This window comes from Micromesistius poutassou, assembly GCF_964030765.1.
Source record: "Micromesistius poutassou genome assembly, chromosome: 16".
NCBI lineage: Eukaryota > Metazoa > Chordata > Actinopteri > Gadiformes > Gadidae > Micromesistius > Micromesistius poutassou.
Window position 1 is genome coordinate 15,332,452 of NC_140286.1, and position 14,964 is coordinate 15,347,415.

At 45.1% G+C, this 14,964-nt stretch overlaps 1 protein-coding gene across 1 annotated transcript; it reads left to right on the forward strand.

The window, feature by feature from the left end:
• Window positions 1–2,413: 2,413 nt before the first annotated feature.
• LOC311360691 (NACHT, LRR and PYD domains-containing protein 3-like) lies at window positions 2,414–14,102 on the forward strand (the record flags this gene model as incomplete). Its single annotated transcript, XM_084480802.1, is given in 10 exon segments — window positions 2,414–2,481; window positions 3,156–3,222; window positions 3,621–3,849; window positions 3,999–4,286; window positions 4,289–5,780; window positions 5,988–6,161; window positions 6,571–6,744; window positions 7,020–7,193; window positions 7,592–7,638; window positions 13,549–14,102. Coding segments are annotated over 10 exon segments (3,267 nt in total).
• Between the last annotated feature and the right edge of the window lie 862 nt (window positions 14,103–14,964).

Here is a 14,964-nt window from a genome sequence, read left to right on the forward strand (position 1 = left end):
TTCGAATCAGAGTAAGAATCTTTCATTAAGATTACACAAAATGTCACAGTCAAACAGTCAACCATCCATAGATCCATCATGTGTAGCCACCCATTGGCTCACAATTAGAGCTTAGAGCCCAAAGAACTAAGGCCCGCCCCGACTCCTTAACTGTAATTATGAGCCCGAGCTATTAAATTAATTATTAAGTAATTATTAAACCCGACAATTGTATTAATACATTAATAACCTAAATAATAAGTAGGTCAACATATTGACTAGACACATGGCAAACTATATTTTTCTTACCCAGCGCTCGTCCGCTGGTTTCCATCAGCATTCCACTGCGCGATCATCCCTGTAGCGTATGCCCTCACACATTGTTGAAATCACATGCTGGATGCCTGTGATTTCAACAATGTGTTTGCTGACCACTTGTTTTTTATCCTGACAAAAGCCTCTTAAGGACAGTTCCTCTGCGTCTTTCTTGTAGACTGCACCATCTTTCAACGTCTTTGTTTAATGCGACTGCATCACCGTGGCCCAATCCCAAAGTCTGGACTCAGAGGACTTTCACAGACTTTACGTTCTCGCGAAATTAGTAAGGCCTTAGTGCTGTCCCAATGTCGGATTCCAAAGGGTGTGAGGTTTGAGTCCACACTTACCGAGCCCTTTCCGTGAGTCCGCATCAGTGCAGACTTTACCTAAGGGAATCACCCTCAGTTCAAAGCGGTGTGATGTTTACCGCGGAGACCATAGGGAAATCCGGAAATTAGGAAGGTAAACAACAACACGACGCAACTGTCAATGTGCAACCAGATGGAATTTCGTCTCTTTTTAGTGAGCCGGATCATTTGGTCATTTTGATCATTTTGATCTCTTTCGGCTCCCAAACGGCTCTTCATATCACCACTTATACCTTTATAATTCAGCTAAATGTAGCCATTTTGACTTATGATTAGTATGTGTAGGCCTATATATCACCTAAACTATTCAATACACATAAAAAATAAAAAAAAATCTAATATCAATAAATTTCTGTAGCCGAAAAAAAAACCTCTAAATGAAAATTCCCAAACCGGCAAGTGTCAGCAACATCTTTGTCATTAATCGTTGCCAAGGTAACATGTTTTTTCGTCAAGTGCTGTCCCAATCCCATATATACCTATCTGATCTCATGTGGCCTCACACACTCACTCATTTAAGTTAATTAGCACCTGAGATAAATTAAGTCTGTGAGTCCTTAGTCCTTAGTCCTTAGTCCTTAGTCCTCAGGGCTCTTTGGGATTGGGCCCATCTCTCCACAAGCGCAGCAACACCTCTACCTAAGCCCCCCCTCCCCCCGGAACCGCAGAGCCGTCTAATCGCATTTACATCAAAATGAAACCGCCAATGTGTGTAGGGTCCGGGAGGGTAAATTGGGGTGCTGGCTCAAACAGCCAATTTACCTCGGTCAGTGTAAACGGACGGACCATGCCGGGAAAAAGGCGTGCATAAGACGGGCATATTTGGCAGTGTAAAAACGTTGAATGGTATGATCTCTTCTCCTTTTACATGAAGCAGGTCTAGCAGACAGGGAGATCCATTATCAGCCTTTCTAGGCTGTCGCTATCTGTAAGATCACAATGTACCAGGTATTCAAGTGGTCAATATGAGACATAAGTGAATATTTGCAGATGATATTCTTGTTCTAGTCTCAGAACCCTGCCGTACACTCTCATCTCATTTTAAATTTGTTTTTAAATTCAGTTGTGTCTCCATGAAGAGTGACTGGTCTATGGAACAACCTGCTATGTTTGGAGAAGGAAATCTATTGAGAAATCTATTGTCTATTGAGCCAAGGTAAGGATCTGTCAGATTATCGACAAAATTCGACAATTCGACAATAAGTGAAAATTGGTGAAAAGCATAGCAGACAGAGTTAGGTTAGGGTTAGGGCTAACCCTAGCTCAATTCCGACAAGATATTGCGGCTCAAGTGAGGCAGGATCCAACAGTGCCAGTGAAATGAGGGAACATCGGGCCTAATTAAAAACTCTTAGAAATGTGGGAACATAAGGCTGTGGGAACATAGGGCTGTGGGATCATAGGCACGCTCCCGTCTCAGAACCCACCTGTACACTCTCATCTCATTTTAAATTAATTCATAAATTGGGCCAGCTGGCCTCCTGAGAACCTTCCTCTTCCAGAGCGCTCCATGGAGGGGAGAGTAGAACCTATTTACATTTGAACACACAGCTAGAAGGACATTTCCAGCTCATGAATCCATTATATCCAGCGTTTAGCTTTAGATTTGAACACTTAACACTTGCAGTAAACTACTTATTTTATATCTATAATGTATTAACTTGAAAAGCAATACAACATTTAATCTAAAAATATCTAGAAGTGTCCAGAAGCAGAGAGCAGACTCCCCTGCACCCAGCTGTGTCTCCATGAGGAGTGACTGGTCTATGATGCAACCTGTTGAGTTTGAAGACGGAAATCAGTCTACTGAGCCAAGGTAAGGATCTGTCAGATTATAAAATACATCATATCTAGAAGAGAACGGCTTCATTTATTTACAGCTTTAAAATAATCTGGAATCAGCAGAAAAGTTTCAAACAGACAAACAGACCTGGAACCGTGGTCACCAGAGCATCCCTCGTGGGGGAAAGCTAACATTACTAAGATGAACTGTTCTTCTTAATTACATGCTAAAAATTGAGCAAACTACACTACTACACAACATTTTCAAAATTTGTGCAGGAAATTGTTTTGGAATGGTAAATGCCCAAGATTGAGGGTACCTAAATTGCAAAGAGCTGCTGACCGTCGGGGTCTGGGAAAACCCAGTTACCTATAAGACCATTATACCTTTACCATCAGGCGTATGGTCCAATAGTCTCACTCACCAGACAGGAACCTCCTTGGTTCAGTATTGAAAGTACCCTTAGTAGACCCTCTCTTTAATGGATGTGGATATGGATCATTTAGCCCCGAATATTCTACAGCACCTTAGGTTCAGGTGAAACCCTAAACTACCTCCATTCACAGGCAGGGTTCTGGTTAGACCCTAAACTACCTCCATTCACAGGCAGTGTGAATGGTGTGAAGTGTGTGTCTGTATTTTCCACAGACACACACTTCACAGGCAGTGTGAATGGTGTGAAGTGTGTGTCTGTGTATTTTCCACAGACAACACCTGGAGAGGTCAAAGGTTACCAGTGGTCGGTGTGTACAGCAGCAACACATAGAGTTGAAGGTGTGTAAATTCTGAGTTCTGTAATGGATGACTGGTTTCCGACCCAACATATTCTCACTCTGAGTTCCACTGAGTACCACTCTCAAAATTCAACAGCTTCTCCATTTCAATCAATAAGACCCCTCCGCCAAGGTCAAGAATCTGGGTGTCATCCTCGACAGCACACTCCCCTTCCAATCACACATAAATAACATCACCTTGAGATGTCCTTGAGATCCTTGAAAGGCACCTTTAAATAACATTTATTATTATTATGACATGTGAACAACGTCTCTCCTGGAGCTAACAGTCTCCAGGCTTCCCTTTTCAGACCAGCAGGACGTGAATCCAGGACAGACGCTTCTGATGTCCTCAGTTAGTTCACAGTAAAGTTCTCATCGATGTTTGTTCTGTTCCAGCGGATCAAGGAGAACGCACACGCTTTTCTAGACAAGGAGGTGGAGAAGCTCTGCAGGGTTCTCTTCCCAGATTACCCACAATGCTCAGAGAGCCAGAGGGAGGAGGAGGAGGAGGTGGATGGTGAGGAAGAGGAGCAGAGGAGGCGTGCCATAGAGGGAGTGGTAGACATCACACTGCTCTGCATGAAGCAGTTGAAGCAGGAAGAGCTGGCCGACACGTTGTGGAGCAGTAAGATACTCTTATTTTGAAACAGAACATTAAGATACTCTTATTTTGAAAACAGAACAGTAAAACAAACAGAGCAGTAGGAAACGGTTCTTTTAAAAGAAGAGCAGTTCTATTTTGATATATTCTTACACTGTTGTTTTTAAATTTAGAAACTGTTGCCGCTGAGTGCCAACGTAAAAACAAGTCTCATCTGAAGGCGAAGACCCAGTGTGTGTTTGAGGGAATCGCTAAAGCAGGAGAGCCGAGACCTCTGAATGAGATCTACACAGAGCTCTACATCACAGAGGGAGGCAGTGGAGAGGTCAACAAGGAACATGAGGTCAGACTGATTGAAACCGCTTCCAGGAAACCAGCCAAGGAGGAAACACCCATTAGATGTGAAGACATCTTTAAACCCTTACCTGGAAAAGATAAGCCAATCAGGACAATAATGACAACTGAGTGGCCGGCATTGGTAAAACCATCTTAACACACAAGTTCACTCTGGACTGGGCTGAAGGCAAAACCAACCACGACATAGACTTCACGTTTCACTTACCTTTCAGAGAGCTCAATTTACTGAAAGATAAAAAGTTTAGTTTGGTGGAACTTCTTCATCACTTATTTATTGAAACCAAAGAAGCAGATATCTGCAGATACGACCGGTTCCAAGTTGTCTTCATCTTGGATGGTCTGGATGAGTGTCGACTTCTTCTGGACTTCCAGAACGACCCAATCTGGACTGATGTCACAGAGTCCACCTCGGTAAACGTGCTGCTGACAAACCTCATCAGGGGCAAGCTGCTTCCCTCCGCTCACATCTGGATAACAACGCGCCCTGTGGCAGCCAATCAGATCCCAGCTGAGTGTGTTGACATGGTGACGGAGGTGAGAGGGTTCACCGACCCACAGAAGGAGGAGTACTTCAGGAAGAGATTCAGAGACAAGCCGCTGGCCAGCAAAATCATCTCCCACATCAAGAAATCACAAAGCCTCCACATCATGTGTCACATCCCAGTCTTCTGTTGGATCACTGCTACAGTTCTGGAGGACTTCTTCAAAACAACCCAGGGAGAAGAAGAGGTGCCCAAGACCATGACTCAGATGTACAGCCACTTCCTGATGGTTCAGTCCATACAGGGGGACAGGAAGTATCATGGGAGAGCTGAAACAGATCCACACTGGAGTTCAGAGAGCAGGGAGATCATTGTTTCTCTGGGAAAACTGGCTTTTAACCAGCTAGAGAAAGGCAACCTGATCTTCTATGAGGCAGACCTGGCAGAGTGTGGCATCGATATCAGAGCATCCTCAGTGCACTCAGGAGTGTTCACCCAGATCTTTAAAGAGGAGTGTTGGCTGTACCAGGACAAGGTGTTCTGCTTTGTCCATTTAAGCATCCAGGAGTTTCTGGCTGCCCTTTATTTCTTCCTGTCCTTCATTGATACTGGTGTCAATATGCTCTCAAAAGAACAACTATCCTTCAGGGAAGATGAACACCTCTTCTACCAGAGTGCTGTGGACCTCGCCATACAGAGTGAGAACGGACACCTGGACTTGTTCCTCCGCTTCCTCCTGGGCCTCTCTCTGGAGACAAATCAGATTATCCTACGAGGTCTGCTGGGACAGACAGTAAGTAGCTCACAGACCAATCAGAGAACAGTGTCTTACATCAAGAAGAGGATAAGTGTAGATCTTTCTCCAGAGAGAACCATCAATCTGTTCCACTGTCTGAATGAGCTGAACGACCGTTCTCTAGTGGAGGAGATCAAACATTACCTGACATCAGGAAGTCTCTCCAGTGAATATCTCTCTCCTGCTCAACTGTCAGCTCTGGTCTTCATCTTACTGACATCAGAAGAGGAGCTGGACGTGTTTGACCTGAAGAAATACGCTGCTTCAGAGGAGGGTCTTCTGAGGCTGCTGCCAGTGGTCAAAGCCTCCAAAACATCTCTGTAGGTTCACTAATAACATGTATTATAATACACTACATTATAACAAAAGTTATAATTATATATACCAACCATCTTGCTAAACATCTTGTCCATACATCACAAATAATAATAATAATAATAATAATAATAACAATTAAGTAAAATAACGTAATAAAGTATGGTAATCAAAATAATGTGAAACAAACCATAACCCTTTTTTGTTTAAAGGCTGAACGGTTGTAATCTGTCAGAGACATGCTGTGAAGCTCTGGCCTCAGTTCTCAGCTCCAACTCCTCTAGTCTGAGAGAGCTGGACCTGAGTACCAATGATCTACAGGATTCAGGAGTGAAGCTGCTCTCTGATGGACTGGGGAGTCCACAATGTACACTGGAAATTCTCAGGTCAGTTTTAATCAATGTGAAAAGTTGTATTCCTTAAGGTTTACCCTCAGCAGACATTTACTGCTAGATGTTCCTTAAAATGTAAGTCATTGTCTCAAGCCTTAATATAACGATTGTATTCATGCCACTTAACATATTTAGATCTTTAGTTATTACCAGAACATTACATATGCTATCTATCTACTAATGAGTGTGGCTACAAACTGCTGAGTTTAGAGTTAGTAAAGTAGAATAACAGACTCTTCTGAAATTGTTTTTTGAAAACACATTTTATTCAGAGATAACATTTTTCAGAGACATTTAAATTTTGGATTTACACTAAACAAGTTTACATTAGTACACATTTCAGTTGTTTCATATTTTATAGATGATGTTTGATTTATTTATAATAACACTTTTATTTGTGAAGGCTGAATGGCTGTCATCTGTCAAAGAGATGCTGTCAACATCTGGCCTCAGTTCTCAGCTCCAACTCCTCTAGTCTGAGAGAGCTGGACCTGAGTAACAATGATCTGGAGGATTCAGGAGTGAAGCTGCTCTCTGATGGACTGGGAAGTCCACACTGTACACTGGAAACTCTCAGGTCAGTTTAACTTTTTTTATGTGCAAACAATCAAACCACACATTTTGATATGAGAAGACATTTAACCGATTCACAAAAATACAACAAGTTAAAACATTCAATGCAATTTTTGTATAAAAAAAATGAATTTTCGTTGACATGATAGTATGGTATAAGTAAAATTCATGTTTTTCAGAATGTTATTATGGTATAATATTTATTATTGTAATGTACTTTTTATTTTTGGATAATTTGTGATTTGTTAGGGAAAGGTTCTGACCATAAACTGTTTGTAGGCTGTCTGGCTGCCTGGTCACACAGGAAGGCTTTGATTCTCTGGCCTCAGCTCTGAGCTCCAGCCCCTCCCATTTGAGAGAGCTGGACCTGAGCTACAATCACCCAGGAGACTCTGGAGCTACACTACTCTCTGCTGGACTGGAGTATCCACGCTGGAGACTGGACGCTCTCAGGTATGGAGAGGACAGCTCACCACTCAGGGACAATGTCTCCTACAAGGGTTCAACACACTCATATTTGGAGCTATGGGTTAGCATGCAGCTAGGCATTAACATTGAGGTGGTTGATAGCGGTTGTAGGTTTCCCGCCAAAAAGCCAAAGATTATATTGCCGCTGAGTGTGTGACTCACACAGTCAGCTGACAAGGTTAGCTGTCTGTCGTTAATCAGTTAACAACGTTACGAACCACCCAGCCATCGGCGTGTTCTGGTTGATTATGTGCTTAATCACGAGTGAATAATAATACTCAACGTCATGAATACAGCAGAGCCATCTGCACACTCTCTTTGTAAACATGTGAATAATGTTTCCTGTTTAAAGGCAACATGCTGCTCTCTCTTTGTCTCCCCAGTGTGGAGCACGGTGGAGTGTGGAGGATGAAACCAGCTCTAAGGAAGTGTAAGTGTCTGTTTTGTTTGATTCATCTCAACACACACTAACTAAAGAGATGGAAAGTCCATCCACAGCAGGAGGTGACGTTGGTTCAGGCAAATCATCCTGGGAATGAAGATGATGTGGACACCACCTTCATCAAACAGTTGATGTTTAATAATCTACAGTATATTCTAGATTATAAAACGGGTGGCTTAAATCCAGCAATCTGATTGGTTCCCAACAGTTGTATATTGAGCGTATACACACAGCTATGACGCCCGTTCAGTTTACAAAGTTCAGTATCACTCCGCGCCTAACTTGATCTGTTGTTTATTCAGTCAGTGAAATGTTCTCATTATACCACAGTTAAGGGCCGTTGTCCCTTAAGGGGGACGGCGACCCCCTTAGCCTGTCGTGATCTATTGCTTAAATAATCTATGTTTCGGTTTGGTTTGATATTCGCTTCCTAGTGAATGTTAAGGCAACATGAAGAAATACTTACCGTAAGCAGCCAGCCGTACAAGGGCTAAAATGTGTGAGAGTTTGACCCCTGTGCGACTCTGTGCGTTTGATTGATTAGTTTAAGATACATTTAATATATTTGGATTGTTTCAGACGGACGAACAAACACAATGATATCCGTGATGATGAATTCAGTTTGACGATAAATATCCTAATCTTCTCAGTAGCTCAATAGCAGCCGATCCAAGTCAGGTTATTCTTAAAGTGTAATTCTTGTAATCTTTCGACATGAAAACACATAAAATAAGCCCTCCAGACACTTTTTTTCGTTGATAATCGAGTATAGTTTGCCTGGAGCAACGCTAACAACCCTTCAGGCTTCCATGTTATTGGCTAGGGGCACAGCAAACGCTTCTAAATCTGCATTTTTTAACCACTAATATTGCTCAAAATAGCACCAAACCTCTGCAGTAGCATGACCAGGGTCCCTACACATCAAACAAAGCATCAACAACTTAGTTAGCCTAGCGGAAGTTTATTAAAAGTTTCAAAAGTTTTTTTACAAGTCTGTGCCTTACTGGTAGACCCATGTTTACAGGAAGTCCATACTCACTGCTCGTTCCCACGTAAATGGCTACCATAAATAATATAATAGAGGTGCCAACACTCCAGGGATGGAAATTTAAACCCGCCACACGCCATATGTGGGTAGATTTGCATGCTGGCGGGTAAATTGAACTATGCCCGCCAATGTGGCGGGCATAGTTCAGATCGAATTTGCATATCTAATACATTCGTCATACGCATGCCAGTGCGCTTTCCACACAGTTCCACAACCATAAAGTTAGATCCATTTTTGTCGAACGCCCCTCTTCTTCTTCTTCGCCTTTCTTGTTGAACTGTAACTCGTTTTTACACTGCCAAATATGTCTTATGCATGCCTTTTCCCCGGCATGGTCCGTGCGTTTACACTGGTAAATTGAGGTAAATTGCCTGCTTGAGCTAGCACCCCAATTTACCATACCAGACCCTACATGTACATTTAGGGCATTTAGTAGACTCTTTTATCCAAAGGGACTTACAATAAGTACATTTGTCATAAGAAGTGAAACAATATATCGCCGTCGGTAAAGTAAAGATGTTCATAGAACCAAGTGCAAGTACTAACAATCGCCAGGCCAACCCCATTCCCCGTATACAGCAGTGATAGCTAGCTACTGCAGATGCTACACAACTAATTACATGCTACACAACATGCATGCACAACACAATTAAGTGCATGCTACACAATTAAGTACAATGAATGAATACAACCTGTATTAAGTGCGTTCATCAAGTGCCAGGACGTACAACAAACAGTAGTGCAACAGACAAATAAGGGACTGAATGGCTATGTAGAGTCTAGGTGAACTCTGAATAGGTGGGTTTGAGTCGTTTGCGGAAGCTGGTGAGCGACTCTGCTGTCCTGACATCAGCAGGGAGCTTGTTCCACAACTGTGGTCCCAAGATAGAGAAGAGTTGTGATTTAGCTGATCGACTTTTGGTTGCTCTTAGTGATGGCGGTACCAGACCTCCAGCTGAGGTAGTTGAGCGGAGGGATCGAGCTGGGGTGTGTGGTTTGATCAAGGCTTGGAGGTAGGGAGGGGCAGTTCCATCGACCGCCTTGTATGCCAGTACCATCATCTTGAATCTGATGCGGGCTACTACAGGGAGCCAGTGGAGGTGGCGGAAGAGGGGAGTCACATGGGAGAATTTAGGTAGGTTGAACACGAGGAGCTCTGCCGCGTTCTGGATACGCTGCAAAGGTTTAATAGCAGAGACCGGGAGTCCAGCTAGGAGCGAGTTGCAGTAGTCCAGGCGGGAGATGACCAGTGCTTGGACTAGAAGCTGAGCTGCTTCCCTTGTGAGGAAGGGCCGTATCCTGCAGATGTTGTAAAGTGCAAATCTGCAGGATCGGGCCACTGCGGTGATGTTGGCGGTGCAACATAACTGGTTGTCTAGTACGACACCAAGGTTTCTGGCAGTTGGAGACGGAGATACAGTGATGTTCTCGACAGTGACCAGTAAGTCCAAGTGTGGGCAATCTCTCCCTGGTATTAGGAGGAGCTCAGTCTTGTTGAGGTTAAGCCTCAGGTAATGGGCAGTCATCCAAGTGCTGACGTCTGCCAGACATTCAGATATGCGCGTTGCAATCAGGGCTCTGTCAGAGGAAGGGAATGAGAGGAATAGCTGGGTGTCGTCGGCATAGCAGTGATATGAAAAACCGTGTGATGTAATTACAGAGCCTAGAGATCTGGTATAGAGGGAGAACAGTAGGGGCCCCAGTACAGAGCCTTGAGGGACACCTGTGTCAAGTGTGCAAGGTTTGGACAAGGAGCCATTCCATGTGACTTGATAGGTGCGAATTGACAGGTAAGATGTGACCAGGATAGGGCCGATTTAGCAATGCCAAGTTCGGCGAGAGTGGCAAGGAGGATCTGGTGGTTCACCGTGTCAAATGCTGCGGACAGGTCGAGGAGAATGAGAACCGATGAGAGGGACGAGGCTCTGGCAGCACGGAGGGACTCAGTCACTGCGAGGAGAGCCGTCTCAGTGGAGTGTGCCTTCTTGAAGCCTGACTGGTGAGGGTCAAGCAAGTTGTTATGTGAGAGATAGGAGGACAGTTGGTTAGAGATGGCACATTCAAGTGTTTTAGAGAGGAATGAAAGAAGAGATACTGGTCTGTAGTTCTGGATCTCGGTGGTGTCAAGGGTTGGTTTTTTGAGGAGAGGCTTTATTCTGGCAGTCTTGAAAGACGCCGGAACAATGCCTGAAGTGAGGGAGGAATTGATGAGGGCAGTGAGAAATGGCAGGAGGTCGCCCGAGATGGTCTGGAGGAGAGAGGAAGGGATAGGGTCAAGAGGGCAGGTGGTGGCGTGGTTGGAGTTAACTATTCTATTGACCTCTTCGGAGGTGAGGGGGATGAAGTGGGTAAAAACAGAGGTGGGGATGGGTGGCGGGAGGATGGTGGCAGGGGTAAAAGTGGAGCTGATGTCCTTCACCTTCTGGGTAAAGTAGGTGACAAAGTCGTCAGCAGTGAGGGAGGAAGGAGGCAGAGGGGAGGGAGGGGTGAGGAGGGAAGAGAACATGGAAAATAGTTTCCTTGGGTTGGAGGCGGAGGAGTTGATTTTAGACCGGTAGAAAGTTGATTTGACTGTTGACACAGTGGAGGTGAAATCTGAGAGAAGGTGAAGATAGTGAGATAGATCATTAGGACAGTCTGATCTCTTCCATTTCCTCTCAGCTGCCCGCAGAGATTCAGACAGCCAAGGTGGAGGGGGTGAGGTTCGTGCAGGTCTGGAGTGGAAGGGACAGAGGGAGTCCAAGGAGGAGGAGAGGGAGGATAGCATAGTGTCTGAGGCTTCCTCAGTGGATAGTTGGGAGAATTGTTCGACAGAAGGTAGTGAGGACAGAACAGTTGAGGCAAACGTAGAGGGAGAGAGAGATTTCAGGTTACGACGGCTGGTGACAATGTGAGGGGTAGAGAGAAGGGAGGGAGAGGACCTCAGGGGGAGAGAAAAAGCAACAAAGTGATGGTCAGATACGGGGAGCGGGGAGACCGAGAGAGCGTGAATATCAGGTCAAGTTGGTTACCAGCCTTGTGTGTGGGGGGAGAAGGGGAGAGTGTTAAGTGGCAAAAAAGTTGGTTAGTTCTGGTGAGTGTAACTTCTCTGGCAGGATGTTGAAGTCGCCAAGGATAACGAGTGGTGTGCCATCTTCTGGAAAGCAGCTGAGGAGGGTATCCATCTCGTCATAGCAATCACAGAAGGGACCTGGAGGGCGGTAGATCACTACAATGAAGAGCTCGATAGGCAGGGTGACAGTGACAGCGTTCAGTTCAAATTCAGATCTGGGCAAGTGTTCTAGTGGAAGAACCTGGTATGACCACTTCAGCGAGATGAGGAGTCCAGTCCCTCTTCCTTGCCCCAATGGTCTTGGGGTGTGTGAGAATGAGAATGCGGTGGAGAGGGCAGCAGGAGTAGCAGAGTAGAGTTTTCTGGAGTGATCCAAGTCTCTGTAAGGGCCAGGAAGTGGAGGGTCACAAGGGATGCGTAGGCCGAAATGGAGTCTGCCTTCTTGACCGCTGATTGGCAGTTCCAGAGTCCTCCCATCACTTCGAGGTGGGTGTAGGTGGAGGGTGGTGGGTGGCACAGATTGGACGGGTTGCTGCGCCGAGCAGAGGATCTGTAGTGGCGTCTCCTCTGGTTGGAAATCCTGACGGTGATAGAAGTACGACACATAGCTACAATATGGCCGGCCTCCTAGGTCCTCCTCGAGGGACTCCCACAGAGAGACTCCCTTGGTCTTTGTTTCCCGGGTCTTCGTTCGTGCTGGATCCTGCCGCTACCGCTGACGCTAACCCTACACACATTGGCGGTTTCATTCTGATGTAAATGCGATTAGACGCTCCGCGGTTCCAGGGGGGGGGCTTGGGTAGAGGTGTTGCGGCGTTGTCTCTACAACAGAGACCATGCAGCGATATCAACATGAGTTCTAACTGGAGAGACGGTGAAATCTGCGACCTGCTGACCATCATGGGACAGCGTGGTCAGCAAAATAAAGAATATGTTGGCATTTTTGCACTTTTGCAAAAGTTAACCGCATTTGTAGCCTGCACTCAGAAGTGAACTCATTCTTGCATGCAGATGTATATGAAATATATGAAAAAAAATATATTGTGTATAAAAAGTGGCTGGTAAAAATGTTGAGTGGCTGGTAGATGTTTAAATCCACCTGCCACAGTGGCCGGTGGGCAAAAAAGTTAATTTCCATCTCTGCAACACTTGCTAGATATTCTCACAAACAGCCAAGTTTGTGTATCAAGTATATATCAAGTATCAAGAGGGGCACCTCTATTATATTATTTACGGTAGCTATTTGGGAGCGAGCAGTAAGTATGGACTACCTGTAAGCATGGACCTACTGGTAAGGCACAGACTTGTACGCTAACTAAGTTGTTGATGCTTCGTTTGATGTGTAGGGACCCTAGTCATGCTACTGCAGAGGTTTGGTGCTATTTTGAGCAATATTAGTGGTTAAAAAATGCAGATTTAGAAGCGTTCGCTGTGCCCCTAGCCAATAACATGGAAGCCTGAAGGGCTGTTAGCGTTGCTCCGGGCAAACTCTATACTCGATTATCAACGAAAAAAAGGGTCTGGAGGGCTTATTTGATATGTTTTCATGCCGAAAAAGACCCTGGGTTCAATTTTCGCCGGAATTACACTTTAACACAATGGACAATGTTTAACAAAAAGTTCCCCGTGTGCCAAACAATGTCCTGAATAAGAAGCAGTTGAGACCTCACCCTGCTTATACGGCAACACATGTCCTACACACGCCCTTTGTTAATCCGGGGCCCCGGGGCACTTGCTCCTGCCCCCCCTCTCTGCGTCCCTGGTGTCAGCCCCTGATGGTGTCTTGTTCTCCCCTCAGATGCCTGTGAACTCACACTGGACCCAAACACAGCCTACAGAGAACTCTCTCTGTCTGAGGACAACAGAAAGGTGACGCGGGTTGTAAAGGACCAGTCGTATCCGGATCACCCAGAGAGATTTGAATCCCATTACCAGGTGTTGTGTAGAGAGGCTCTGACTGGCCGCTGTTACTGGGAGGTAGAGAGGGAAGGACCTGTTGTGATAGGAATGACATACAGAGGAATCACAAGGAGAGGATGGGATGGTGACAGCGAGCTTGGATGGAACAACAAGTCCTGGATTCTTTATTGTCATGATGGTCGTTACTCTGCCCGGTTCAACGGTAGAGATACAGCCATACGTCTCCCCCCCCCTGGCTCCAACAGAGTAGGAGTGTATCTGGACCGGCCTGCTGGCACTCTGTCCTTCTACAGAGTGTCCCCAGGTGTAGGAGGGTCCTTAGACACACTGACACACATCCACACCTTCCAGTCCACCTTCACCCAGGAGGACCTCCTCCCTGGGTTTGGGTTTATGAGGCCTGTTTCCTCAGTGTCTCTGAGTCAGTTGTAGTGAGACACACACACACACACACACACACACACACACACACACACACACACACACACACACACACACACACACACACACACACACACACACACACACACACACACACACACACACACACACACACACTCAATCACTCACTCACTCACTCACTCACAGATTGTAGTCTTTTAAACAGAAATTGAATGTAAGATGTGTATTCTGTCGTCTCCTGGTCCTTTAGTGGTCAGTTTATAAGTCCTCTGCATGGAGGGTCACTTTACAGCCATCTCTGTGACTGAACACAGCCCAGTGTGAGTATGACTCCAAGATGGAGACATTGACTAATGCCTGTCTCCTTCTTATGAATAATCTCATAACAATAACACCAAGACCACACCCACTGGATAATAAACAATATGAAACTCCTCCCCTTGGTGAAGATACACCTGGACACGCCCCCTATAGGCCCATATCTGTCCTTCCTGGAAACTATGAACTATAAAAGTTAGTCCATCCAGCCTTGGCCAGGAAATGTTCCCCCATGTAAATGGTATGGCCTACCTGGCCTTGATTGGTCCACCTGGGACTAATTCCTTGGCTTATTTAATGGATGTCTCATTTTGTGATGGTGGTGGGTGAAGGTAGGTGCTGGCTTGATTTGAGGCCAGTACTAGGAACCACATGTTATGCTATGCTAATTTATGCTATGATTATGCTAAGCTAGGCTAAATTGCTAAAAGCTATTTTTTAAACTTTCATCCACATTTTGAACCGTGGATTTATTTTTGTCTATTTATTTTTGGACTTTTGTTTGAAGAAAATATACTTCACTCTTTTTTTTCCCAAACGGAATTGCCCCTCAATTTTTGTCCACGCTCTCCAG